This window comes from Cetorhinus maximus, chromosome 11, assembly GCF_964194155.1.
Source record: "Cetorhinus maximus chromosome 11, sCetMax3.hap1.1, whole genome shotgun sequence".
NCBI classification, from domain to species: domain Eukaryota; kingdom Metazoa; phylum Chordata; class Chondrichthyes; order Lamniformes; family Cetorhinidae; genus Cetorhinus; species Cetorhinus maximus.
The window spans coordinates 128498792-128525444 of NC_135889.1; the positions used below are offsets into that span (position 1 = coordinate 128498792).

Genomic DNA, 26653 nt, shown 5'->3' on the forward strand with positions numbered 1-26653 from the left:
GAACCCAACATACCATTGGACATTATGTATTAAGAAGAACTTTTATAGGACAATAAAGTCTTGTCAATATAACATACAGGCCCATTCATGAAAAAGGTATAAAAGATGTTATAAAAAAGGCATTTTTGGCAAGTTGCCAGTTAAAGATTCAGGCCGAGTCACTGCCAAACTGACCATTTGCTAGCGTCCATACGTATGAGGTTTTTGCTTGAGCTTAAAGTGAAGGGATCTATGCATGCTTATGTGTATTTTGGGTTTACTTTGTGACAATTACTATTGGATGTTTACTTGTGATCTCTTGCTGATTTTCAAGTAAAAGGAACTTATGGCAGAAACCTTTTGTTTGGCATTGTTTGTTCCATTAGCCAGAACTCTGTAAACTGTTTGACAAAAAGTCTTACAAAATGCAACTATGAACTCACAAAATACTAATGTGATTAAAGCAGCAATCCATAGAAAGCACAAAGATTAGCTTCTAATGACAGTACTACAAATTACTATTGAGGTAATGATTAAAGTAGCAAACTACAACAACAGACTACCACAATATTCACTGCAAAGCAATGCACAGCCAGAGATGCTAAGATCCAAGTAGCAGCAACTTCAGAGACCAGATCCACACGCTTCAGGTTCTGGGCTCTGCAAGGCAACATGTTTCAGCAGGTCCCAGTTCTGGTTTCCTCTGTTGTTAGACTCTCTAGATGCTAGGCACATGCATGGAGGACTGACAAAAATTCCAAGTTTTCAGAACCTTCTTGCAAGATTGCAATCGAGACTTAATTTTAATTGGAAATTGTGCATCTCGTGATGAATTGGCAAGAGTTGGCATGTATGCTGGCTGCTCAGTGTACCTGATTGTCCTGGGTCAAATGTTGGGGTTCTGGGGTTCCCCAGGTGACCTGGGCTAACACAACAAACAACATTCATTCTTTGTGGGATCCTGCTGTACACAAAATGGCTAACAGGTTCGCCAGCAGAAATCCCCCCACTTTCCACTGAGTGAAGTTTGAGACTGGGCCAAGTATTGGTGAGAAAGTTGATTTCCTCTCCGCATTCCCCAAAATCGTTAGCTTAACAGGCACCCACCGTTTTGTGGTCTTTTGCCATCTCTTTAGCGGCTGCTTCCAATGCTGCTCTGGCCTTTGCACTCACACCCTCGGGCTCCACAAGCACCACCTTGCGCCGCTTGGCTGGCAGCTGTGACAGGACATCTGATTTCAGCCGCCTGATCATCACTGACTCCAGAAGCAGGAGGCGCAGTTCCAGCAGGTTGGAAGATCCTGAATAATCCCATCCCCAGGGAAACTGCCAATGATAGAAGAGAGAACATGAGCTGGGTGTGGGGAGAGAGAGGGAGGGGCTAAGGGGAGTGAGAGAGAAGGGAAGAGAAAGGGAGAGCGAGAGTACGAGAGGAGGGGCGGGGAGGGGAGGGTGTGAATGGTTTGGGTTGGGGGATAGTGGGGATTGTATCCATAAATTTAAGTAAATCACCTGTTTCGCAGCACAGTAACGCATCCCAAAGTCATGGAAGTTAGAGAAGAGTTTGGGTCGGAGCACGGTGATCTGACTGTAGAGCTCAGCTGGTCTGGACATGGCTGGTGTCCCAGAGAGAAGAATAAGTCTCTTTGCAGCCTGGGGAAAGATCAGCAACAGGATTGGTCTCAGTGCACTGGCCATACCACTCCTCCTCTCTGGCTCACCCTCCCAAAATGCAGAGATGACAAGAATCAACCAGAGGCAATCTGTTCAAGAGCCTGTGTAAAAGAAAATGTGACACACAGACTTTGGTCGGCACTCCATTCAGATATGCAGAGAAAGGCTGAGGTTCACAGATCAGGTCACCTCCCAACACAGGAGGCAGAATCGTCCCAGATTTGCACTAATTGCAGTAGCGGGAGGGTAAAACATTTTAACTGCAGGCCACGATGACGGGTTTTCACACCGTTTCATCCCGAACCTGCCACATTATTTATGCATTCCCAGAAAACATGCCGTTTCTAATGGCAGGTGGGCTCTCATTCGCCTGCCTGCCATCACCTCGCAGCTTCAGCACACTGGGCGCCATATTTAAAGTGCAGCCATGCGTACACATCTCAGTGCTTCCAGCCCATGGCTACTGCGGGAAAGATGTCCACGAAAGGCAAGACGACTGAAGCTCCCAGGTTTAGCGACACGTCACTGGAATGCCTTTTGGATGCTGCAGAGACCTGCTGCGATGTCCTCTACCCCTGCTCTGGCCACAGGGCGGGCAGCTGTGACCAACCAGGCTTGGGAGGTGGTGGCAGCGGTGGTCAGCCAATGCCCTTCAAAATAGGACAACCACCCAGTGCCACCACAGCATGAATTGTCTCATCTGTTCCACCAAGGTAACTCACTCTTCCCATCACTCTCAACTCTCACACTCACAAACCCATCACACATTCACATACTGGAGGAAATTAACATAGCGAGAGAGGAAGTACTATCGGGTTTAGCAGCCTTAAAAGTGGATAAATCCGCAGGCCCGGATGAGATGTGTCCAGGCTGTTGAGGGAGGCAAGGGAAGAGATATAAGGGGCTCTGGCAGTAATTCTCAAATCCAATCTGGCTACAGGTGAGGTGCCAGAGGACTGGAGGACTGCTAACATTGTCCCATTATTAAAAAAGGGAGGAAGGGATAGACCAGGAAATTACAGACCAGTCAGTCTAACCTCAGTGGTGGGGAGGTTGCTAGAAAGAATTCTGAAGGACAGAATATATCTGCACTTGGAGAGACACGGATTAATCAGGGATAGTCAGCATGGATTTGATAAGGGAAGGTCGTGTTTGACAAATTTGATTGAATTTTTTGAGAAAGTAACGAGGAGTGTTGATGAGAGTGATGCATTTGATGTGGTCTACATGGACTTTAGCAAGGCTTTTGATAAGGTCCCTCATGGCAGACTGGTCAAGAAAGTAAGAGACCATGGGATCCAAGGCAAGGTGGCACATTGGATCCAAAATAGGCTGAGAGGCAGGAAGCAGAGGGTGATGGTACAGGGATGTTTCTGTGACTGGAAGCCTGTTTTCAGTGGGGTTCCACAAGGCTCGGTGCAGGGGCCCTTGCTGTTTGTGGTGTACATAAATGATTGAGACTTAAATGTAGGGGATATGATCAAAAAGTTCGCGGATGACACAAAAATTGGTAGGATGGTAAAAATAGGGAGGAGGAGAGCCGTAAACTGCAGGAGGATATCAATGGACTGGTCAGGTGGGCAGAGCAGCGGCAAATGGAATTCAATCCGGAAAAATGTAAGGTAATGCACTTGGGGAGGGCTAACAAGGTAAGGGATTACACTATGAATGGTAGGACTCTGGAAAGTACTGAAGATCAGAGGGACCTTGGTGTGCATATCCACAGATCCCTGAAGGTAGCAGGGCAGGTAGATAAGGTGGTTAAGAAGGCACATGGGATACTTGTATTCTATTCCTCGGCTAATAAAGGCAAGAGCAGGGAGGTTATGCTGCAACTCTATAAAATGCTGGTTAGGCCACAACTGGATCTGGTCACCACATTATAGGAAGGATGTGATTGCACTGGAGAGGGTGCAGAGGAGATTTACCAGGATGCTGCCTGGGCTGGAGGGTCTGAGCTATGAGGAAAGATTGGGTAGGCTGGCGTTGCTTTTTTTGGAGCAGTGAGGTTGAGAGGGGACCTGATAGAGGTGTATAAGATTATGAGGGGAATAGATAGGGTGGATAGGAAGGCGTGGACACAATGGGCCGAATGGCCTCTTTCCGTGCTGTAGACGTCTATGAGTATCTTACACCTCAAGGGACAACATCACTCTCACATCTCCATTAGGCTCATATCCTCTGGCACTCATATCCTCATTCCTGTCCATGGCTCCGCTCACCACACGGTGCCATGCCTCCCGCTTACATTCTCTCCATCTGTTCCCATGCAGGAGAAGCCTGCTCACATCAGCAGGGAGAAGTCCCAGACCAGGGGTGCAGTGGCCCACATTCAGTCCCTCACTCACTTTGAGGAGCATGCCATCATGCTGACTAGTGAGGATGTGGACCATGTCTGCAGCAATGGTGAGGTTGGCGGCAAACATCCATCTGAGGATCCTGCACCACATCATCCCTCTCTCAATGCAACTGTGAGTGCTCTCTCTCCTGCTTTTGACTCTGCTGCCATGCACTACTTATCTCTACTTTGGTTCAGAGGGAGCTCCGCCAAGGGACCAACACCCTCAGCCAGCCAGTCCCTCAGCTCCATTCATGTCCTCATCTGCAGCCAAGGGGACACATCTTCTAATGAAGGGGTAAAAATAAGCAGCCTGGAAGACCTATCTCCTCAGTGGGAGCAGCTGGCCCACGAGTGATTCTAGAGGGAAGTGTGTGTGTATGGCAGGGCGTTTCAGACCTCGTGCAAGCACTCTCCCATGCATGTGGATCCTTCACATTTCATACTCATCTCAATGCCCTGAGCATTTTGAATGCTGTCTATGTTTCTCTTTCAGTTGTCCATCTGAGCTGACCTGCATCTCCGCCCACCCACTGATCACACTCCCACACAGCACATGACCTCGCCCACCACAACTCTCGTTTCACCTTCGATTTGGACAGCATGGTGCTAATTCAGCTTTACTTTTGTTCCCCTGTCCTTTACCCTCCCCCTGTCACCCATTTCCTTTCCCCCATCACAGTTGACTCCCCCAGGCATCACATTCCACCTCCCCTCTGTTACTTACCAGCCCCAACCCTTTCCTTCAGGGATGTCCTGGTTCCCTTTCTTCCCAAAAATCCTACCCCCAACTTTATTCACCTCTCTGACCTCCTCCTTCCCACCCCCAGGGTCCGTGTCTGTCTCCAGGTCCCCACCAAGCACCCTCGCCATCCCTTCCATTGCTACCGTCGAAACCTTGCCCTCCCACTCCACTGCCTTACTCTGCCCTCGGTCATTCTCGCTCTTCCTCAATACCTGCCCACCCTCAGTTTGCTCCCCAGGAGGCAGACATGGACCTATCCAAACATCTCCCTCTCCGTACCCTTCCTCCACCCAGAACCCCTCCACCACCCCCCACAGTCCTCCCCCACCCCCGGACTCCCCCTCCGCTTAGTCCCTCCCTCTTCCTCCACCCTTACCTCTTCTGCCACCCTTAAGCCCTCCCCCCTCCCGGCTCCTTCCTCCACCCTTCCACCCTCCCCTCTCCGTTCCCCTTCCTCCCCCTGGACACCCTTCCATCTCCGCACTTTCCCTTGCACCTTCCACCCCCATTTACACCTACCACCCCAGTTGCTGTCTTCTCCCCCATTACCCACTCCTCCCCCCGTTCTCTCCCCCTCCCAACCTCATCCCATCCTGACACCTTCATTACCCCCCTCCCAACCTCACCCCAAGGTGACACCATCATTGCCCCTCCCAACCTCACTCCACCCTGACACCTTTATTCCCCTCACCCAGCCTCACCCAACACCTTCATTCCCCCCTCCCAACCTCCCCGCATCCTGACACATTCATTCCCGCTTCCTAACCTCACCCACCCCCCGACACCTCTTCCTCTCCCAGCCAATCCTAGCCCTTCCTCTCCCACCCCCTCAACCACAACCGACGCATCAAAGGTGAATATCCAACTTCCATGCGCTGCTTTGCAGCAAAGCCATGTCTATTAGAATCCACCCAGAATTCCATGGACATTCCTCCAGTGTGTCGTTGGTGACAGGCTCCAGCATCCTCTGCTCCTCGGATGTCCGTGATGTGAGCAAGGCCCTGGTGGTAAGTCCCAACTTCTGCATGTCATACTTGTCAAGACGTGTTCTACATCAGCATGTTTTCCCACCAATGTGAATGGACAATCCAGCAGGGGTTGGGGGGCGGGGGGGAGATAATTCCAGTGGGCAGGCCTAATGATGATATGCTGATATATTACAATGAGGTTCCCGACGTCTGATGGTAGAGAACGCAGCCTGCCATCAGCGGGCTGAGCAGATGATCGCAAACTGGTTTCACGGCGTCGTGAACCGTTCGTGCCATATGGTCCTCTCATGCTATTGAACACGCTCGATGGGCATGGAAAATCTTGGCCATGGACGCACCTGGAGGAGGGGACGAGCAGCTTTACATCGGACAGTCTTCATGTTCTTCAGAAAATGAGATTCATCCTAAAATGTGTACGAGAGAAACAGAGTGAAAGGAAGAGTTACATGGGTCAGAGAGTCACCTTAGACAGTGCATCCAGAACTAAACTTCTAATTCGCATTAATGTAGCTCAGTTTAAAAAACACAGATTGTAAAATTCAGGTAAAAGCAAAATACTGCAGGTGCTGGAAAACTGAAATAAAAACAGAAAATGCTGAAAAAACTCAAAAAGTTAACTCTGTTTCTCTCTCCACATATGCTGTCAGACCTGCTGAGTTTTTCCAGCATTTTCTGCTTATATTATTGTAAAATTCAGGTCTTGCCCAAGAGAAAACCAACAAATCTCTCCACCAGGACAATCTATCCCAATAATCATCAGAGGAAAGAGCGCTAGAGACAGAGAGAGAGATAGAGACATAAACATCAACATGCCAACTAATGCTCAATAATCAGGAACTCACCAACCAGCGTCCGATAATCAGAAACCTCAGGAAAGAGTGGGTTATTTTGATACCTCTATTAAAGAGCAAGAGCCAGCTTGACACACCAAACGGCCTCCTTCTGTGCCGTATTAGTCTAAGGTTTTATAATCCACACCATCAGGAATAAATGAACTGGTTATTCATCTTATGTGCAGCATGTGGCATCTCACTGTGCACACATTGGTTACTGTGATTTGCTAAACAGTATTCACTAAACTTCAAAGTGATTCACTGAAATATTTAAGACAAGGAAATAAAGTCTGTTCTTTCTAAACTTTCTCTGTAGACTGTAAGCTTCTTGATTTCTGCAATTGCTCCTCATAAACCATCCACACCATATACTGTTGGCACTGAGCCCGAAGGAGATGGCAAGAACATTTCCCCTCGACTCCCGATAAATCACAATTAAGATTTAACTTTCATTGTGTTAGCCAACAGCATATTCACAGCAAATAAACAGAATCACTAGTCCCTGGGAGGGTAACACTAGGGCCAGTATTACCCTGGGGTCAGTGCCATCTGCCCCTGGGGGGAGGAGCTTGTGCGGTCTGTTGGAGGGGGCTGGCATAGTCTGTTCCCTGCAGGGGTCTCACATGGGGTGGAGGCCGGGGGGGGTGGGGGTGGGGGTCATTTGACACAGCACCTGCTGCAGTGGCCAGAAAGCCAGAAGCACCTCAGGGAGTTTAAAGAATTACTGTTATCAACTTACCACAATGATGACCTGGAAGTGTCTCTTTGCCAGCTGATTGCTGAGTTTAGGAAGCAGGTCGTAGCTGATGATACTGACATGGGAGGATGATAATTGATCTTTCCCTGTCAGTACCACATGAATAGCCTCAGCCTCAGTCTCTAGTGAAGGCAACCAATGGCTGAAAGCCTGCAGAAAAAAAGTTATAATGCTGGTTTGAATTGCCTGATCCAAAGGTTGCACCTTGACAAAGTGACTGTGATCACCGAGCTACGGCTCACATGCTCCCGGACCACCTGTAAATGCTGAGGAGCTCCCTGGGACCCCTTGTAAATACTGACGTGCTCCCGGGGGACCCCTGTAAGTACCGACACGCTCCCGGGGGACCCCTGTAAGTACCGACGTGCTCATGGGGGACCCCTGTAAATACCGACGCGCTCCCGGGGGACGCCTGTAAAAACAACGACACACTCCCAGGTACTCCCTGTAAATACTGACACAGTCCCGGGGCCCCCTGTAAATACTGACACACTCCCCAGGACCACATGTGAATAATGACACACAGCAATGTGGTTGACTCTTAAATGCTGTCTGAAATGGCCTAACAAGCCACTCAGTTGTATCAAACCACTACAAAGTCTACAAAAGGCAATGAAATGAGCAGGGATGTGGGCACCAGAAACAACAATGGCAAATTCAGCCTTGTTGACCCTGCAAAGTTCTCCTTACTAACATCTGGGGGCTAGTGCCAAAATTGGGAGAGCTGTCTCACAGACTAGTCAAGCAACAGGCTGACATAGTCATCCTCACAGAATCATACCTTACAGATAATGTCCCAGACTCTGCCATCATCATCCCTGGGTATGTCTTGTCCCACCAGCAAGACAGACCCAGCAGAGCAGGTGGCACAGTGGTATACAGTCAGGAGGGAGTTGCCCTGGGAGTTCCCAACATCGACTCTGGATCCCATGAAGTTTCATGGCATCAGGTCAAACATGGGCAAGGAAACCTCCTGCTGATTACTACCTAATGCCCTCCCTCAGCTGATGAATCAGTGCTCCTCCATGTTGAACACCGCTTGGAGGAAGCCTGAGGGTGGCAAGGGCACAGAATGTATTTGGGGTGGGGGTCTTCAATGTCCATCACCAAGAGTGGCTCAGTAGCATCACTACTGACCGAGCTGGCCGAGTCCTAAAGGACATAATTGCTAGACTGGGTCTGCGGCTGGTGGTGAGGGAACCAACAAGAGAGAAAAACATACATGACCTCATCCTCACCCACCTGCCCGCCACAGATGTATCTGTCCATGACAGTATCGGTAGGAGTGACCAATGCACAGTCCTTGAGGAGACGAAGTCCAGTCTTCACATCGAGGATACCCTCCATCGTGTTGCATGGCACTACCACTGTGCAAAATGGGATACATTTTGAACAGATCTAGAAACTCAAGACTGACACACAGCACTTCATGGATGCCCATCAGCAGCAACAGAATTGTACTCAACCACGGTCTATAACCTCATGGCCCGGCATATCCCTCCCTATACCATTACCAACAACTCAGGGGATCAACCCTGGTTCAATGAAGAGTGCAGGAGGGCATGGCAGGAGTAGCACCAGGCATACCTAAAAATGAAGTGTCAACCTGGTGAAGCTATGACACAGGACTACTTGCGTGCCAAACAGCATAAGCAGCAAGTGATAGACAGAGCTAAGCGATCCCACAGCCAACGGATCAGATCTAAGCTCTGCAGTCCTGCCACATCCAGTCATGAATGGTGGCGGACAATTAAACAACCCACTGGAGGAGGTACCTCCACAAATATCCCCATCCTCAATGATGGAGGAGCCCAGCACACTAGTGTAAAAGATAAGGCTGAAGCATTCGCCGAGTGGATGATCCATCTCGGCCTCCCCTGGAGGTCCCCAGCATCACAAATGTAAGTCTTCAGCCAATTCGATTCATCCGCGTGATATCAAGAAACAACTAAAAGCACTGGATACTGCAAAGGTTATTGGCCCTGACAAAAGTACAAAGAACAAAGAAAAGTACAGCACAGGAACAGGCCTTTCGGCCCTCCAAGCCTGCGCCGATCATATTGCCCTAAAGACTTGTGCTCCAGAACTTGCCACGCCCCTAGCCAAGCTGCTCCAGTACAACTACAACGCTGGCATCTACTCGGCTATGTGGAAAATTGGCCAGGCATGCCCTGCTACAAAATCTACAAAAAGCAATGAAACGAGACGCACCATCCAGTATGGACGTGGGCGATGCATACAACAGCAAACTCAGCCCTGTGGACCCTGCAAAGTTCTCCTTACTCTGGGGGCTTCTGCCAAAATTGGGAGATCTCTCTCACAGACTAGTCAAGCAACTGCTTGACATAGTCATCCTCACAAAATCATAACTTACAGATAATGTCCCAGACACAACCATCACTATGCCTGGGTATGCCCTGTCCCGCCAGAAAGACAGGCCCAGCAGAGGTGGCGTCACAATGGTATACAGTCGGGAGGGGGTTGCCCTGTGGACAAATCCAACCTGGCCTATCACTGCCCCATCAGTCTACTCTCGATCATCACCAAAGTGATGGAAGGGGTCATCGACAATGCTATCAAGTGGCACTTGCTTAGCCATAACCTGCTCACTGATGTCCAGTTTGGGTTCCACCAGGGACACTCAGCTCCTGACCTAATTACAGCCTTGGTTCAAACATGGACCAAAGAGCTGAACTCCAGAAGTGAGGTGACAGTGACTGCCCTTGACATCAGGCAGCATTTGACTGAGTGTGGCATCAAAGGAGCCCTAGCAAAACTGGAGTCAATGGGAATCAGGGGGATAACTCTCTGCTTGAAGTCATATCGAGGACAAAGCAAGATGGTTGTGTTTGTTGGAGGTCAATCATCTCAGTTCCAGGACATCACTGCAGGAGTTCCTCAGGGTAGTGTCCTAGGCCCAACCATCTTTGGCTGCTTCATCAATGACCTTCTTTCCATCATAAGGTCAGGAGTGTGGATGTTCATTGATGATTGCGCAACGTTCAGCACCATTTGCGATTCCTCAGATACTGAAGCTGTCCATGTCCAAATGCAGCAAGACCTGGACAACATCCAAGCTTGGGCTGACAAGTGGCAAGTAACATTTGAGGCCACACAAGTGCCAGGCAATGACCATCTCCAACAAGAGAGAATCCAACCATCTCCCCATGACATTCAATGGCATTATCATCGCTGAATCACCCACTATCCACACCCTGGGGGTTACCATTGACCAGATACTGAACTGAACCAGCCATATAAATACTGTGGCTACAAGAGCAGGTCAGAGGCTAGGGATCCTGTGACGAGTAACTCACCTCCTGACTCCCAAAAGCCTGTTCACCATTTACAAGGCACAAGTCAGGAGTGTGATAGGATACTCTCCACTTGCCTGGATGAGTGCAGCTCCATCGACCTAAGAAGCTCGACACCATAGGGGACAAATTAGCCAGCTTGATTGGCACCCCACCCACCACCTCCAACATCCACTTCCTCCACCACCAATGCACAATGGCAACAGTGTGTACCATCTACAAGATGCATTGCAGCAACTCACCAAGTCTCCTTCAACAGCACCTTCCAAACCTGCGACTTCTCCACCTAGAAGGACAAGGTCAGCAGATGCTTGGGAACACCAGCATCTGCTTGTTCCCCTCCAAGCCACACACCGTCCTGACTTGGAAATATATTGCTGTTCTTTCATTGTTGCTAGGTCAAAATCCTGGAATTCTCTCCTTAACAGCATTGGTGTGTGTAACTCCACCACATGGACTGCAGCGGTTCAAGAAGGCAGCTCACAAACCACCTTCTCAAGGGCAATTAGGGATGGGCAATAAATGCCGGCCTAGTCAGTGATGCCCGCATCCCATGAAATAATTGAAAAAAAAGTCCTGGGGACTCTTGTAAATACTCTCTCCCTGGGAACACCTGCGAATGCTGACAAACTCCCAGGAACCCCTGTAAATGTTGACACATGCCTTAGGACCATTTGTGAATTCTGACATTCCAGGAGACTCCCTATAAATACTGACATGTCTAGATACCCCCTGTAAGTACTGACAAACTCACGGGGTACTCCTCTAAAAACCGACACGCACCCCTGTAAATATGACCCACTCCCACAGACCTCCTGTAAATACTGATCTACTCCCAGGGACCCCCTGTAAATACTGATCCACTCCCAGGGACCCCCTGTAAATACTGATCCACTCCCAGGGTACCCTTCTAAATGCTGGCCTACTCCCAGGGTCCTCCTGTAAATATGACCCACTCCCAGGGACCTCCTGTAAATACTGATCCACTCCCAGGGTCCCCTGTAAATACTGATCCACTCCCAGGGTCCCCCTGTAAATACTGATCCACTCCCAGGGTCCCCCTGTAAATATGACCCACTCCCAGGGTCCCCCTGTAAATATGACCCACTCCCAGGGTCCCCCTGTAAATATGACCCACTCCCAGGGTCCCCCTGTAAATATGACCCACTCCCAGGGTCCCCCTGTAAATATGACCCACTCCCAGGGTCCCCCTGTAAATATGACCCACTCCCAGGGTCCCCTGTAAATATGACCCACTCCCAGGGTCCCCCTGTAAATATGACCCACTCCCAGGGTCCCCCTGTAAATATGACCCACTCCCAGGGTCCCCCTGTAAATATGACCCACTCCCAGGGTCCCCCTGTAAATATGACTCACTCCCAGTGTCCCCCTGTAAATATGACCCACTCCCAGGGTCCCCCTGTAAATACGACCCACTCCCAGGGTCCCCGTGTAAATATGACCCACTCCCAGGGTCCCCGTGTAAATACTGACCAACTCCCAGGGTCCCCCTGTAAATATTGACCCACTCCCAGGGTCCCCCTGTAAATACTGACCCACTCCCAGGATCCCCCTGCAAATACTGAGATTAGCTGATCTCTGTTTCTCTCTGGGACACTGAACTGAGAGTCCTCTGCTTCATCTATTTAAGGTCTCTTTGATGAAGGTGCTGAATTGAAAAGGCTGTCTCTTCTGCTGTGGAACAGCATAGCTCATACCTGTGCCCAGGTGAATCGGACAGAGGATGGAGCAATTACAAGCACTGGCCACTCTTTGCGGTAAACTGCGGCGATACAAATGGCTTGAAGGGTCTTCCCGAGCCCCATGTCATCAGCCAATAGCAAACGGCCACCCCGAGATATGGCAAAACTGTGGAGACACAAAGCTTCAATGTATGACTTTAAGTTTAATTTATATTTGTATGCGTGTGTTAAGAAAGGTGGAACATGGTTCTTGTCCAGAGTTTTTTTGTGAGCTGGTGACCCTGCTTGTATACATGCATTTTTAATGAGCTTTTACAACCCTTGAAGTGAAGAGATGGGTTACAAAGAGGTTAGTAATTTAGAAAAAAAACGGTAGGAAAAAACTGTGCTGTTGCCTAGCAACAGAGGTCCAGGAACACAGGGGGACACAGGGAAGGCGAGAAGGGCAGTTCGGAGTGTGTGTATACCAGAGAGTGAAGGCAGAAGTTCTAAACTCTCTAGTAAGAAATGCTGCAAGGCTACTGGGATCTGCCTTTAGGGAACTCATATGTTTGTTCTGAAGTTGAAGTAATACTGAGTTTAGAGTGCGATTTTTGGGCATTTCAGGGAGAGATACACGCTGGGGAAAAAGCATCTAGTGAATGCTCAGAAATCCACTATAATAAAATCATTTGCAACAGGGCCAGTCCAAGGAAGAAGCCTTGGTGCTGGAATAGTGGTAAATCTTCACGGGGGTTTTGTGTCCGTAAGGGTATTGTCAGAACAATAAGATCAGTGTGGGTTTGTATCATTTTCTGGTGTTTGTATTAAAATCTTTCCAACCATTTTGTCTAGCGTAATATAGTTCATTTTTCTTGTTTAATAAACATTTTACTCTTTGTGTTAAAAGTACACTAGCAGCCTCTTGTGAATGTCTTCAGTGACTGACCTCCAGGGTTTCTGAAAAAAACAAAGTTAGGATCTATCAAGCCAGGCTTCTCTCTGGGATCGGACTTGTCCATTATTAACATCAGCTGGGATCGTAACACTCAATAAACCATCACCAGGGAACACACAACTGGATTTACCTCAAAGGTAAATATAGATGTGAGGCCATTCAGCCCATCAATCCAGAAAAACCAACCAGCTCCTCCAACCCCATCCAACTGCCCTCCTGAATAATCTGTATTGATGCTCGGAATGAATTATTCCACATCATGGATAAAGCTAGAGGACAGTCAGGGCATGGGATGAACTGGCAGAAACTACAAGATTCCCGACTAGCTTTTAAAAGAAGGGAAACACAAATATTTGAAAAAATATTGTGTGTGTGGGACAAGGGATGAGAATGGAATTAATGAAAAAGTGCTTCAGAGAGCCTGCACAAGCCTGATGGACTGAAAGGCCTCATTTTATGATTCACTGTATCAAAGCTCCATAATTTAATAATTAATTAGTTGGTCTAAAGAACAGAAATGAGATAGTGAGAGTAATGGAAGCTTGTTATGTTCCAAGGATGGAGTTAAAACATAAACTGCATGCGGCTAAGGACACAGTGAGCTGGCTACAGTCCAGGAGAGTGACTGGCTGCAGCTAATCAACAGCTGACCAGACCTTCCCTCCCCAGACTTCCCTGGCCACACTGATTGATTACTGTAAATTCAAGCACAGACACCAACAGACTGAAACTTACTTCACTCCTTCCCTCTGGAACGGCATTAGGCTACGGACGAGTTTGGAATCAATGGACGACAGATCAGCCTCTGGGATCTCCGGTGGCTCCAGATAGCTCTTTTCAAACTGGGGCAGGAAGACCTCCAGCACCCCTCGGGGGAATGGTTCTATTTGCACAGCAGAGATCCTCGACAGAGCATCAACTGAAATACACAGCACGCCAGCCGACAAGAAAGAAAACAAGCAATTTAAAAAGACTCATTTCTATTGTGTTTTTCACTAACTCACAGCATCTCAAATCGCTTTACATACGAATGTACAAATTAAGAGTACGCTACTCGGCCCCTTGTGCTTGCTCCGCCATTCAATAAGCTCATGGCTGATATGATTGTAACCTCAATTCCACATCCCTGTCTACCCCCGATAACCTTTCACCCCCTTGTTAATCAAGAATCTATCTAGCTCTGCCTTAAAGCTATTCAGACTCTGCTTTCACCACCTTTTGAGAAAGAGAGTTCCAAAGACTCACTACCCTCCAAGAGAAAAAAATTTCTCCTCATCTCTGTCTTAAATGGGCAACCCCTCAATTTTAAACAGTGACCCCCTAGTACTAGATTCTCCCATAAGAGGAAACACCCTTTCCACATCCACCCTGTCAAGACTCCTCAGGATCTTATATGTTTCAATCAAGCCGCTTCTTACTCTTCTAAACTCCAACGGAAACAAATCTAGCCTGTCAAACCTTTCCTCATAAGGCAACACTCCCATTCCAGGTATTAGTCTAGTAAACCTCCTCTGAACTGTTTCCAGTGTATTTACATCCTTCCTTAAACGACGAGACCAATACTTGTATCCAATTTCTGTCACAATAACATTCTATTAGCTTTCCTAATTACCTGCTGCACCTGCAAACTGACCTTTTGTGATTCATGCACCAGGACACCCAGATCCCTCTGCATCTCAGAGCTCTGCAATCTCTCACCATTTAGATAATATGCTTCTTTTTTATTCTTCCTGCCAAAATGGGCAGTTTCACATTTTCCTACATTATACTCCCATTTGCCAAATCTTTGCCCACTCACCTAACCTACCTATATCCCTTTGTAGTCACCCTATGTCCTCTTCACAACTTACTTTCTTACCTATCTTTGTGTCATCAGCAAATTTAGCAACCATATCTTCAGTCTCTTCATCCAAGTCATTTATATAAATTGTAAAAAGTTGGGACCCCAGCACTGATCCCTGTGGCACACCACTTGCTGCATCTTGCCAACCAGAAAATGACCCATTTATGTCTACTTTGTTTCCTGTTAGCTAGCCAATCTTCCATACATGCCAATATGTTTCCTCTTACACCATGAGTTTTTATTTTCCACAATGACCTTTGACATGACACCTTATCAAATGCTTTCCGGAAATCTAAGCACAGTGTATCCACCAGTTCCCCCTTTATCCACAGCACATATTACTTCTTCAAAGAATTCCAATAAATTGATTAGACATGATTTCTCTTTCACAAAACCATGTTGACTCTGCCTGATTACCTTGAATTGTTCTGAGTGTCCTGTGTGAGGAACTAATTTTTGGAAAATTGAAGGACATTGAGTTTTGGACATTCTTTCTCCTGAGCTATTTTTAAAAGTTTGCAATATTAATTCGGGCTATGAACATGCTATTCTTCAAGAAACCATGGGTCAAGATAGATGTCCAGTGGACAACACCTAGAGCGGGAAGAGATACTTTGTATATCTAATTTATCAGAGAACTGCTGTTGCCAGGCTAAAGACTCTTACTGAAAGCAAAAAGCTGCGGATGCTGGAAATCTAAAACAAAAACAAAAATAAAAATACCCGGAAAAACTCAGCAGGTCTGACAGCATATGCGGAGAGGAATACAGTTAACGTTTCGAGTCCGTATGACTCTTCAACAGAGTTGAGTTCTGTTGAACAAAGAAAAGTACAGCACAGGAACAGGCCCTTCAGCCCTCCAAGCCTGCGCCGATCATATTGCCCGTCAACTAAAACATTTTGCACTTCCGGGGTCCGTATCCCTCTATTCCCATCCTATTCATGTATTTGTCAAGCTGCCTCTTAAACACCACTATCGTACCTGCTTCCACCACCTCCTCTGGCAGCGAATTCCAGACACTCACTACCCTCTGCGTAAAAAACTTGCCCCGCACATCTCTATAGTTTCCTCCTCTCACCTTAAATCTATGTCCCCTAGTAATGGACTCTTCCACCCTGGGAAAAAGCTTCTATCTACTCTGTCCATGCCACTCATAATTTTGTAAACTTCTATCAAGTCGCCCCTCAATCTCCGTCGCTCTACTGAGAACAATCCGAGTTTCTCCAACCTCTCCTCATAGCTAATAACCTCCAGACCAGGCAGCATCTTGGTAAACCTCCTCTGCACCCTCTCCAACGCCTCCATATCCTTCTGGTAATGTGGCGACCAGAATTGCACGCAATATTCCAAGTGTGGCCTAACCAAGGTTCTATACAGCTGCAGCATGACTTCCCAGCTTTTATACTCAATACCCCTGCCGATGAAGGCAAGCATGCCATATGCCTTCCTGACTACCTTATCCATGAAGAGTTATACGGACTTGAAACATTAACTGTATTTCTCTCCACAGATGCTGTCAGACCTGCTGAGATTTTCCAGGTATTTTTATTTTTGCTTTTCTTTAAGACTCTTGCTGATTGGTTAAAAACACCTGGCCTAAGAGAAGTATTCTTTTACATCCTAATCTTTAAAACTCTCAGGCAGAGTGAGTGTGTGCGGGAGCTGCCTTAGAAACAAGCTGCTTCTTTCCCTCTCCCTGCCCCACGTTTGTCATATGTGGTGTAGAGTGAGTTAAACTTTCCTCAGAAAAGTCTCATCAGGATAACTCATCTGTTTTATTTTGAAAGTTTGCAAAGTTGTGATAAGTAAGTCATCAAGCACAGCTTCACCAAAAAATCCATCTGAAAGAACTTCCAGATCTATTGTGGCCAGAATTCAGTTAGTTCAACAGCGTCAAGATCTTTTCGAATTTTATCGTTGTAAAAGAAACTTTCCCATACTCCAGCCTCTGCAGGGGACTGTTTGTTTTGTCCTGTTTCGTATTTGTGTGTGCGTATATGGGGATTCAAATATCTGTTTATTTAAAAAGGGGAAAATTGTTACACTTCTAAACTACATCTTGTAGCCAGTTTATTAACTTGTTTGAAAAATTAGTTTGTTTTGTAATAATTTTTTTTGTATTTACTAAAAGAAGCCTGGTCAAAAGTAAACAATTGGCCAGTTTTGTGAGTGAATTAAACATTTAAAGTATTGTTACAACTTTTGGAGAAGTGGGGTTAGAATTAACTGCACACCTCCCGTCACGGTCTGTAACACTTGTTATAACGTCTTTACTAATACCTTCTAACATTTTCCCTAAGGCAGATGTTAAGCTAACTGGTCGACAGTTTCCCACTTTCAGTCTCCCTCCCTTTTTGAATAAATTTTCCAATCTAATGGAACCTTCCCGAAGCTGGGGAAATTTGGAAAATTAAAACCAACACATCAACTATCTCACTAGTCACTTATTTTAAGTCCCCGTGATGAAGCCAATGAAGATTTTTAAAAATTCATTCACGGTATGTGGGCGTCACTGGCTGGGCCAGCATTTATTGCCCATCCCTAGTTGCCCTTAAGAAGGTGGTGGTGAGCTGCCTTCTTGAATCGCTGCAGTCCAATATAGCTAATGAAGGACTTTTTTTGAAGTGCAACCACTGTTGTAAGGTAGGATATGCAGCAGTCAACTTCTGCACAGCATGGTCACACAACAGCAATCTGATAAACAACCAGACCATCTGTTTCAGCGATGTTGGTTGTGTGAACTTATTGGCCCCCGACCACCGGGAAGACCTCCCCTGCACTTCATTGTAAGTGTCAGGGGATCTCTTGCATCCGCCTGAGAAGACAGCTGGGGCATAGGTTTAATGTCTCATCCGAAATACAGCATCTCCCACAGTGCAGTGCTCCCTCAGTGCTGACAATCCATCCCAGAGTCATTGTCCTCTTCAACAAAGCATTGGCCAAATGTAGCACATGGGAATCCACCTCCACCCATGAGTCATGCTAAGTACAAAAGGAAGGCAGTTGTGGTCGTTGGAGACCAATCATCTCAGTCTGAGGACATTGCTGCAGGAGTTCCTCAGTGTAGTGCCTGAGGCCCAACCATCTTCAGTTCCTTCATCAATGACCATCTCTCCAAAAAAACCCGGGAAGATGGAACTGGGCCAGATGGATGAGATGCACCTTGAACACAGCCGGGACCAATGGGCTTGCATAGCAGCTTGCCAGTGTTTTTGGAGAGTGTTTAAACTAACTTAGGAGGGGTTGGGAACCAGGAGATAACGTGAGAGGGGAAAAACATGATGCACAAAGAATTGGGGAAGGTAGATAGCACTACATTAAGAAATAGTAAGGTATTAGGTGGGGTCAGAGTAAATGCAATAAGGTCCAGATTAGGGTTAATGCACAGGGTGTGATAAATAAGGTTAGTGAGTTGGAGATGCATATAGCTACGTGGCAATATGATATTCTAGCAACAGCAGACACCTGGCTCAAAGAAGAGCAGGACTGAGTATTAAATATTCCTGGAAAGGTGTTGACAGAATCATAGAATAGTTACGGTGTAGAAGGAGGCCGTTCAGCCCATCGTGTCTGCACCTGCTCTCTGAGCATTTTAACTTAGTGCTGATCTCTTGCCTTTCCCAACAACCCTGCACATTGTTTCGATTTAAATAATCATCTAATGCCCTCTTGAATGCCTCAACTGAGCCTGCCTCCACCACACTTCCAGACAGTGCATTCCAGACCCTAACTACTCAGAATCACAACGCAGAAGAGGCCCTTCGGCCCATCGAGTCTGCACCGACACGCAAGAAACACCTGACCGACCTACCTAATCCCATTTACCAGCACTTGGCCCGTAGCCTTGAATGTTATAAAAGCAAAAAACTGCAGATGCTGAAAATCCAAAACAAAAATAAAAATACCTGGAAAAACTCAGCAGCACTGCGGAGAGGAACACAGTTAACATTTCGAGTCCGTACGACTCTTCAACAGAACTAAGTAAAAATAGAAGAGAGGTGAAATATAAGCTGGTTTGGGGGGTGGGTGGGTGGGACAGGTAGAGCTGGATAGAGGGCCAGTGATAGATGGAGATAGCTAAAATATGTCATAGACAAAAGGACAAAGAGGTGTTGAATGTGGTGATAGTATCTAAGGAATGTGCTAATTAAGGGTAGAAAGCAGGACAAGCAAGGTACAGATAGCCCTAGTGGGGCTAGGGTGAAGGGAAGGGATCGAAATAGGCTAAAAGGTAGAGATAAAACAATGGATGGAAATACATTTAAAAATAATGGAAATAGGTGGGAAAAGAAAAATCTATATAAATTATTGTAAAAAAAAGGGGAATTGGAAAGGGGGTGGGGATGGAGGAGAGAGTTCACGATCTAAAATTGTTGAACTCAATATTCAGTCCGGAAGGCTGTAAAGTGCCTAGTCGGAAGATGAGATGCTGCTCCTCCAGCTTGCGTTGAGCTTCACTGGAACAATGCAGCAGGCCAAGGACGGACATGTGGGCATGAGAGCAGGGTGGAGTGTTGAAATGGACTGGGTGACCGCTTTGCAGAACACCTTCGGTCTGTCTGCAAGCATGACCCAGACCTCCCTGTCGCTTGTCATTTCAACACTCCACACCTCTACAAATTGTGCACATATTTGCTCCTCAATTTCCCACTGACTACCTGGAGTCTATAATAAACACCTAGCAATGTGGCTGCCCCTTTTTTATTCCTAAACTCTAACCTCAAAGCTTCATTTGATGTCCCCTCCAAGACATCATCTCTCCTTATTGCAGTAACTGACTCCATAACTAATAATGCAACGCCTCCACCTCTTTTACCCCCTCCCCTGTCTCGTCTGAAGACTCTATATGTTGAGCTGCCAATCCTATCTCTCCCTCAACCACGTCTCTGTGATGGCTACTATATTACAATTCCACGTGTCAATCCTCACCCTTAACTCATCCGTTTTACCTGTAATACTCCTGGCATTAAAGTAGGGGCCATACAGCCTGCCTTACTCCCTTGAAGCTTATTGCAGCTGTACTCCCTCTGACTTAATTGTTTTACCGTATTATGATGTGCCCCTATTCTGCTAACCTTCTGTGTCCCCTCCCCCAGCCGAATTAGTTTAAACTCCTCCCAACAGCACTAGCAAACCCACCCACAAGGATGTTAGTCCCACTCTGGTTCAGATGTAGACTGTCCCGCTTGTTCAGGTCCCACCTTCCCCAGAAACGTTCCCAGTGATCCAGGAATCTAAAACCCTCCCCCCTGCACCAACTCTTAAGCCACGTATTCATCTGCACTATTCTCCTATTTTTGTGCTCGCTAGCAGGTGGCACTGGGAGTAATCCAGAGATTATAACCTGAGAGGTCCTGCCTTTCAGTCTACTGCCTAACTCCCTGAATTCTTGATGCAAGACCTCATCCCTCTTTCTACCCATGTCATTGGTACCAACATGTACCATGGCCTCTGCCTTATCACCCTCCCCCTCCAGGATGCCCTGCAGCCATTCAGTGACATCCTGGACCCTGGCACCAGGAAGGAAACACACCATCCTGGAGTCACGTTGGCGGCCACAGTAGCACCTATCTGCTCCCCTGAGTACAGAATCCCCTATTACTATTGCTCTTCCTCCCCTCCTGTACAGACAGGCTGCTTGTGGTGCCAGAAGCTTGGCTCTGTCTGCATTCCCTGGAGGAACCAGCGCCCTCATCCATTCCAAAATGGAATACCGATTTACGAGCGGGACTCCAGGGGACTCCTGAACTACCTGCCTGTTTCTCTTGGACTGCCTGGTGGTCACGCATTCCCTTCCTTCCTCAAGTCCCTTCAGCTGTGGTGTGACCATCCATGATGCTCTCAGGCTCACGGATGCTCCACAGAATCCCCAGCCACCGTTCCAGCTCTGAAACCCGAGCTTCCAGGAGCTGCAGCTGGACACACTTCCTGCACACGTGCTGGTCCCTGGCACCGGAAATGTTCCCAGCTTCCCACATGGAGTACGAGGAGTACACCATGGCTTTGAGCTCTCCTGCCATGACTTACCCCTTTAAATTAAACCTTATAAATCAATTACTCTAGGGCCCTTCTTTCCTGATCCTCGTTACTACAGAATATACAAACTCTAAACCACAAAAAAACCTTAAACTATAAGCGATAAAAGTAGTAAATACTTACCCGACCTTACCCACTACTTACCAGTCATTTCTCTTCCTAGTATCCTCTACTGCTGCAGCAGGGCAAGACCACTCTCTGAAGATTTAAGAAGTTGGATAGCCAAGAAAAAATGCAAAGAGCACCTCTTCCCCTCTGCACACCAAATTGCCAATACCCACACTCACTCTGACTCTGTCTCACTCAGGATGAGGTCTCTCCCCTGCAAGCAAACTGTGTGAAAAAGCTTTGTTGTCCTCACCTCGCATTTACTTCTTTTGCAAAACACTTTAAAACTGTGCCCTCTGGTTCTCGAACCGTTTACAAGTGGGAACAGTTTCTCCCTGCCAACTCTGTCCAGACCCCTCATGATTTTGAAAACTTCTATCAAGTCTCCTCTTAGCCTTCTCCTCTCCAAGGAAAACAGTCCCAACCTCTCCAATCTGTCCTCATAACTGTAGTGTCTGATCCTGGGAACCATTCTCGTAAACCTCCAAGATCATCATAACCTCCCTGCTCTTGTACTCTTTGCCTCTATTAATGAAGCCTAGAATACTGTATGCTTTAGTAACAGCTTTACCTGTCCTGTCACCTTTAATGACTTATGTACATATACACTCATGTCTCTCTGCTCCTGCACACCCTTTAGAATAGTATCTTTTATTTTAAAGGCGTTCTGATGAAGGGTCATACGGACTCGAAACTTTAACTCTGTCTTCCTCTCCACAGAAGCTGTCAGACCTGCTGAGTTTTTCCAGCTATTTTTGTTTTTGTTTCAGATTTCCAGCATCCGCAGTATTTTGCTTTTTTTTATTTTATACTGTCTCTCCATGTTCTTTGTACCAAAGTGTATCACCTCACACTTCTCCGCATTGAACTTTATCTGCCACCTATCTGCCCACTCCACCAATGTGACAATGTCCCTTTGAAGTTCTACACTGTTCTCCTCAGTTTGCAATTCTCCCAAGTTTTGTGTCATCTGCAAACTTTGAAATTGTCCCATGCACACCAAGATCTAGATCATTTACATATATCAGGAAAAGGGTCCCAATACCGACTCCTGGGGATCTCCACTACGAACCTTCTACCAACCCGAAAAATACCCATTAACCATTACTCTCTGTTTCCTATCCCTCAGCCAATTTTGTATCCACGTTGCTACTATCCCTTTTATTGCATGACCTATAACTTTCCTCACAAGCCTGTTGTGTGGCACTGTATCGAACGCCTTTTGGGAGCCCATATGTACGACTTCAAAGGCCTTTCCCTCATCAACCATCTCTGTTACCTCTTCAAAAAACTCCATCAAGTTAGTTAGACACGATTTTCCTTTTATGAATCCATGTTGACTATTCGAATCAATCCATATTTTTCCACGTGACTATTAATTCTATCCCGTATAATTGTTTCTATAAGTTTCTCCACCACCAAAGTTAAACTGACTGGTCTGTAATTGCAGGGCAGGTCTTTACAACCTTTCTTGAACAAGGACATAATGTTTGCAATTCTCCAGTCCTCCGGCACCTCCCACGAATCCAGGGAACATTGAAAGATTATTGCCAGTGCCTCTACAATTTCCACTCTCACTTCGTTCAATATTCTTGAAGGCATCTCATCCGGACCCAGTGCCTTATCAACTTTAAGTACCGACAGCTTATCCAATACCAACTCCTTATCAATTTTAAGCCCTTCTAGTGACGGAGTTTCCTCCTCTGTCACCATGGCCTGGGTAGCATCTGCCTCGTGGGTAAAGACAGGTGCAAAGTATTCATTTAACATCTCAGCCATGCCTCTTGCCTCTACGTGTAAATCCTATTTTTAATCCCTAATCGGCCCTACTCCTCCTTTTACCACCCTTTTATTATTAATGTGCTTATAGAATACTTTGGGATTTCCTTTTATGTTAGCTTTTTTCATAACCCCTCTTTGCTTCTTGTATTTGCTCTTTCACATCCCTTCTGAACCTTCTGTATTTAGATTGGTTCTCAGTTGTATTTGCTACCTGACGCCTGTCATAAGCACATCTTTTTCTTCTTTAACTTGATTTCTATCTCCAGGGAGTTCTGGATTTGTTTGTCCTATCCTTCCCTTTTGAGGGAACATATATTGACTGTGCCCAAACGATATCCTCTTTGAAGGTGGCACATTGTTCAGCTACTGTTTTTCCTGCCAACCTTTGGTTCCAGTGTATCCGGCCCAGCTCTGTTCTTGCCCCATTGAAGTCCACTCTCTGCCAGTTGATTATTCTTACTCTGGATTGACAAATGTGATTTTCCACCGTCATCCTAAACCTTATGATACAATGATCACTGTCCCCTAAATGTTACCCCACTGTCACTTGATCTACTTGGCCCACCTCATTCCCAAGAGCCAGGTCATTCCCAATGCCTCCTTTCTTGTTAGATTGGAAACATACTGCTGTAGAAAATTCTGAACACACTTGCTTCTCTGCCAATGGAAAAGGACAAGGAACAATCCAGAATAAAAATAATTAATTGGGGGAGGGTCAATTTCAATGGGGTGAGAATGGATCTGGCCCAGGTAAATTGGCATCAAAGGTTGGCAGGCAAAACTGTAATTGAAGAATGGGCTGTCTCTAAAAAGGACAAACGAACATTGGAATTAGGAGTAGGCCACTTGGCCCCTCAAGCCTGCTCCGCCATTCAGTAAGATCATGGCTGATATGATTGCAATCTCCCGCCTACCCCCCGATAACCTTTCACCCCCTTAATTATCAAGAATCTATCTAGTTCTGCCTTAAAATATTCAAAGAATCTGCTACCACCGCCTTTGAGGAAAAGAGTTCCAAAGACTCATGACCCTCGAAGAGAAAAAGTTTCTCATCTTTGCCTTAAATGGGTGGCCCTTACGTTTAGACAGTGACCCCTAGTTCTAGATTCTCTCACCCTGTCAAGACACCTCAGGATCTTAAAGGCTGTCTCTTACTCTTTTAAACTCCAGTGGATACAACCCTAACCTGTCCAACCTTTCCTCATAAGACAACCCGCCCATTCCTAGTATTAGTCTGGTAAACCTTCTCTGAACTGCTTCTAATGCATTTTCATCTTTCCTTAAATAAGGAGACCAATATTGTACACAGTACTCCAGATGTGGTCTCGCCAGTGCCCTGTACAACTGAAGTATAACCTTGCTACTTTTGTAATAAATTCCCCTCACAATAAACTATAACATTCGATTAGCTTTCCTAATTACATGCTGTACCTGCAGACTAACCATTTGTGGTTCATGCACTAGGACACCCACATTTGACTCCATTTGCCAGATTTTTGCCCATTCACTTAACCTATCCATGTCCCTTTGTAGCCTCCTTGTGCCGAGATTATTCAGGTACAGTCGAGGCATATTCCCAAGAGAGCCGAAGAATAGGGCAAACAAATCCAGAGCTCCCTGTATGACGCAAGAGATAGAGAATAAGGATGAAGCAGAAAAAGGGTGCGCATTAGAGATATCATGTGAGAACCTGATTGAACATAGAAAGTTCAGAGGGGAATTGAAAAAACAAATCAGAGAAGCTAACATAAATAAGGTCCCGAGCTAGCATATTTTTTAAGGGAATAACTAGCTTAATCGAGAGGGATGTCATGGCAGGAGAGCTCAGACCTATGCTCCTCCTGCAGGATGTGGGAAATGAAGGACGCTTCCAGCGTCCCTGGTGACCATGTGTGCAGAAGGTGTGTCCAAATGCAGCTTCTAGCTAACCGGATTTCGGAGCTGGGGCTGCGGGTGGACTCATTGTGGAGCCTCCGCGATGCTGGGCAAGTCGTGGATAGTACGTTTAGCGAGGTGGTCACGCCGTTGGTGAAGATTACACAGGGAGAAAGGGAACGGGTGACCATCAGGAACAGTAAAAGACTCAGGAAGGTAGTGCAGGAGTCCCCTGTGGTCATCCCCCTCTCTAACAGATATACCGCCTTGGATACTGTTGGGGGGGGTGGCCTCTCAGGGGAAAGCAGCAACAGCCAAGTTCACGGCACAGTGGGTGGCTCTGTTGCTCAGCGGGGTGGGAGGAAAACAAGTGGCAGGGGTATAGTGATAGGGGATTCAACAGTTAGGGGCACTGACAGACGCTTCTGTGACCGCAAACGTGAATCAAGGATGGTATGTTGCCTCCCCGGTGCCAGGGTCAAGGATGTCACGGAGCGGCTGCAGGACATTCTGGGGAGGGAAGGTAAACAGCCAGTGGTCGTGGTACACATTGGTACCAATGACATAGATAAACTAAGGGATGAGGACCTGCAAGCTCAGTACAGGAAGTTAGGAGATGAATTAAAATGCAGGACCTCAAATGTAGTAATCTCAGGATTACTCCCAGTTCCACGTGCTAGCGAGAGCAGGAATAAGAGGACAGACCAAATGAACATGTGGCTGGAGAGATGGTGTAGCCGGGAGGGATTCAGATTCTTGAGGCACTGGGACCGCAGAGCTAGGACCAGTGTCCTTGTGGGGGGCTTTTGCTAGTTCTGTTGGGGAGTATTTAAACTAGTGTGGCAGTGGGAATGGGATCCTAGGAGTAGGATCAGATAGGTCAGATTCAGATCAGAAAAATGGAGGTAGAACGTTAGCTAGGGGCGTTGTGATAGACATGGAGTTACAGGAGAAGCAAAGTTTAAAAAGTGTTCAGCAAAGGAAATTGACGGGGTTAAATTGTTTATACTTCAATGCAAGGAGTATTACAACCAGGGTAGATGAGTTAAGGGCACAGGTAGACACATGGCAGCAGGATGTCATTGCTATAACGGAGACCTGGCTAAAGGAGGGACAAAACTGGCAGTTTAATATCCCTGGTTATAGAGTCTTCAGACACAATGGAGTAGGAGATAAAAAAGGAGGGGGTGGTAGCACTAATGGTTAAAGAAGCAATTCCAGTTGTGAGAAGGGATGATATACTAAATGGGTCAACAAACGAGACTTTACGGATTGAGCTTAGAAATAAAAAGGGGCAGTCACACTACTGGGAGTATACTACAGACCCCCAAATAGTGAAAGGGAGATAGAAGAACAAATATGTGGACAAATTTCTGCTTATAAGAACAAGAGGGCAATAATAGCAGGAGACTTCAACCATCCTAATATCAACTGGGATTCAAACAATATAAGGGAGAAAAATTCATGCAGCGCGTCCAGGAAAATTTTTTCAACCAATCAACCAGTGACAAACCCAACGAGAGGAGATGCAATTCTAGACCTAGTCTTGGGGAATGAAGAAGGGTAAGTGGGTGAAGTGAAAGTTGGCGACCATATCAGGGACAGTGATCACAATTCAGTTAGATTTAGCATTACCATGGAAAAGGACAGAGATAAGGCAGGAGTAAAAGTCTTGAACTGGGGGAAGGCAAATTTTGCAGAAATGAGAAGGGACTTGGTTGAAGTGGACTGGGCAGCAC

At 46.7% G+C, this 26653-nt stretch overlaps 1 protein-coding gene across 4 annotated transcripts in view; it reads right to left on the reverse strand.

Moving 5' to 3' along the window:
- LOC144686918 (SWI/SNF-related matrix-associated actin-dependent regulator of chromatin subfamily A-like protein 1) overlaps positions 1 to 26653 on the reverse strand; it is a 107415-nt gene that overhangs the window by 34944 nt on the left and 45818 nt on the right. For all 4 annotated transcript variants that reach the window (XM_078552758.1, XM_078552759.1, XM_078552760.1 and 1 more), the window contains 6 exons: positions 14005 to 14188; positions 12348 to 12498; positions 7298 to 7465; positions 6064 to 6129; positions 1492 to 1632; positions 1087 to 1305 (listed from right to left, as the gene is read on the reverse strand). In XM_078552758.1, coding sequence (XP_078408884.1) covers positions 1087 to 1305; positions 1492 to 1632; positions 6064 to 6129; positions 7298 to 7465; positions 12348 to 12498; positions 14005 to 14188 — 929 coding nt within the window. The remainder of the gene's footprint in view (positions 1 to 1086; positions 1306 to 1491; positions 1633 to 6063; positions 6130 to 7297; positions 7466 to 12347; positions 12499 to 14004; positions 14189 to 26653) is intronic.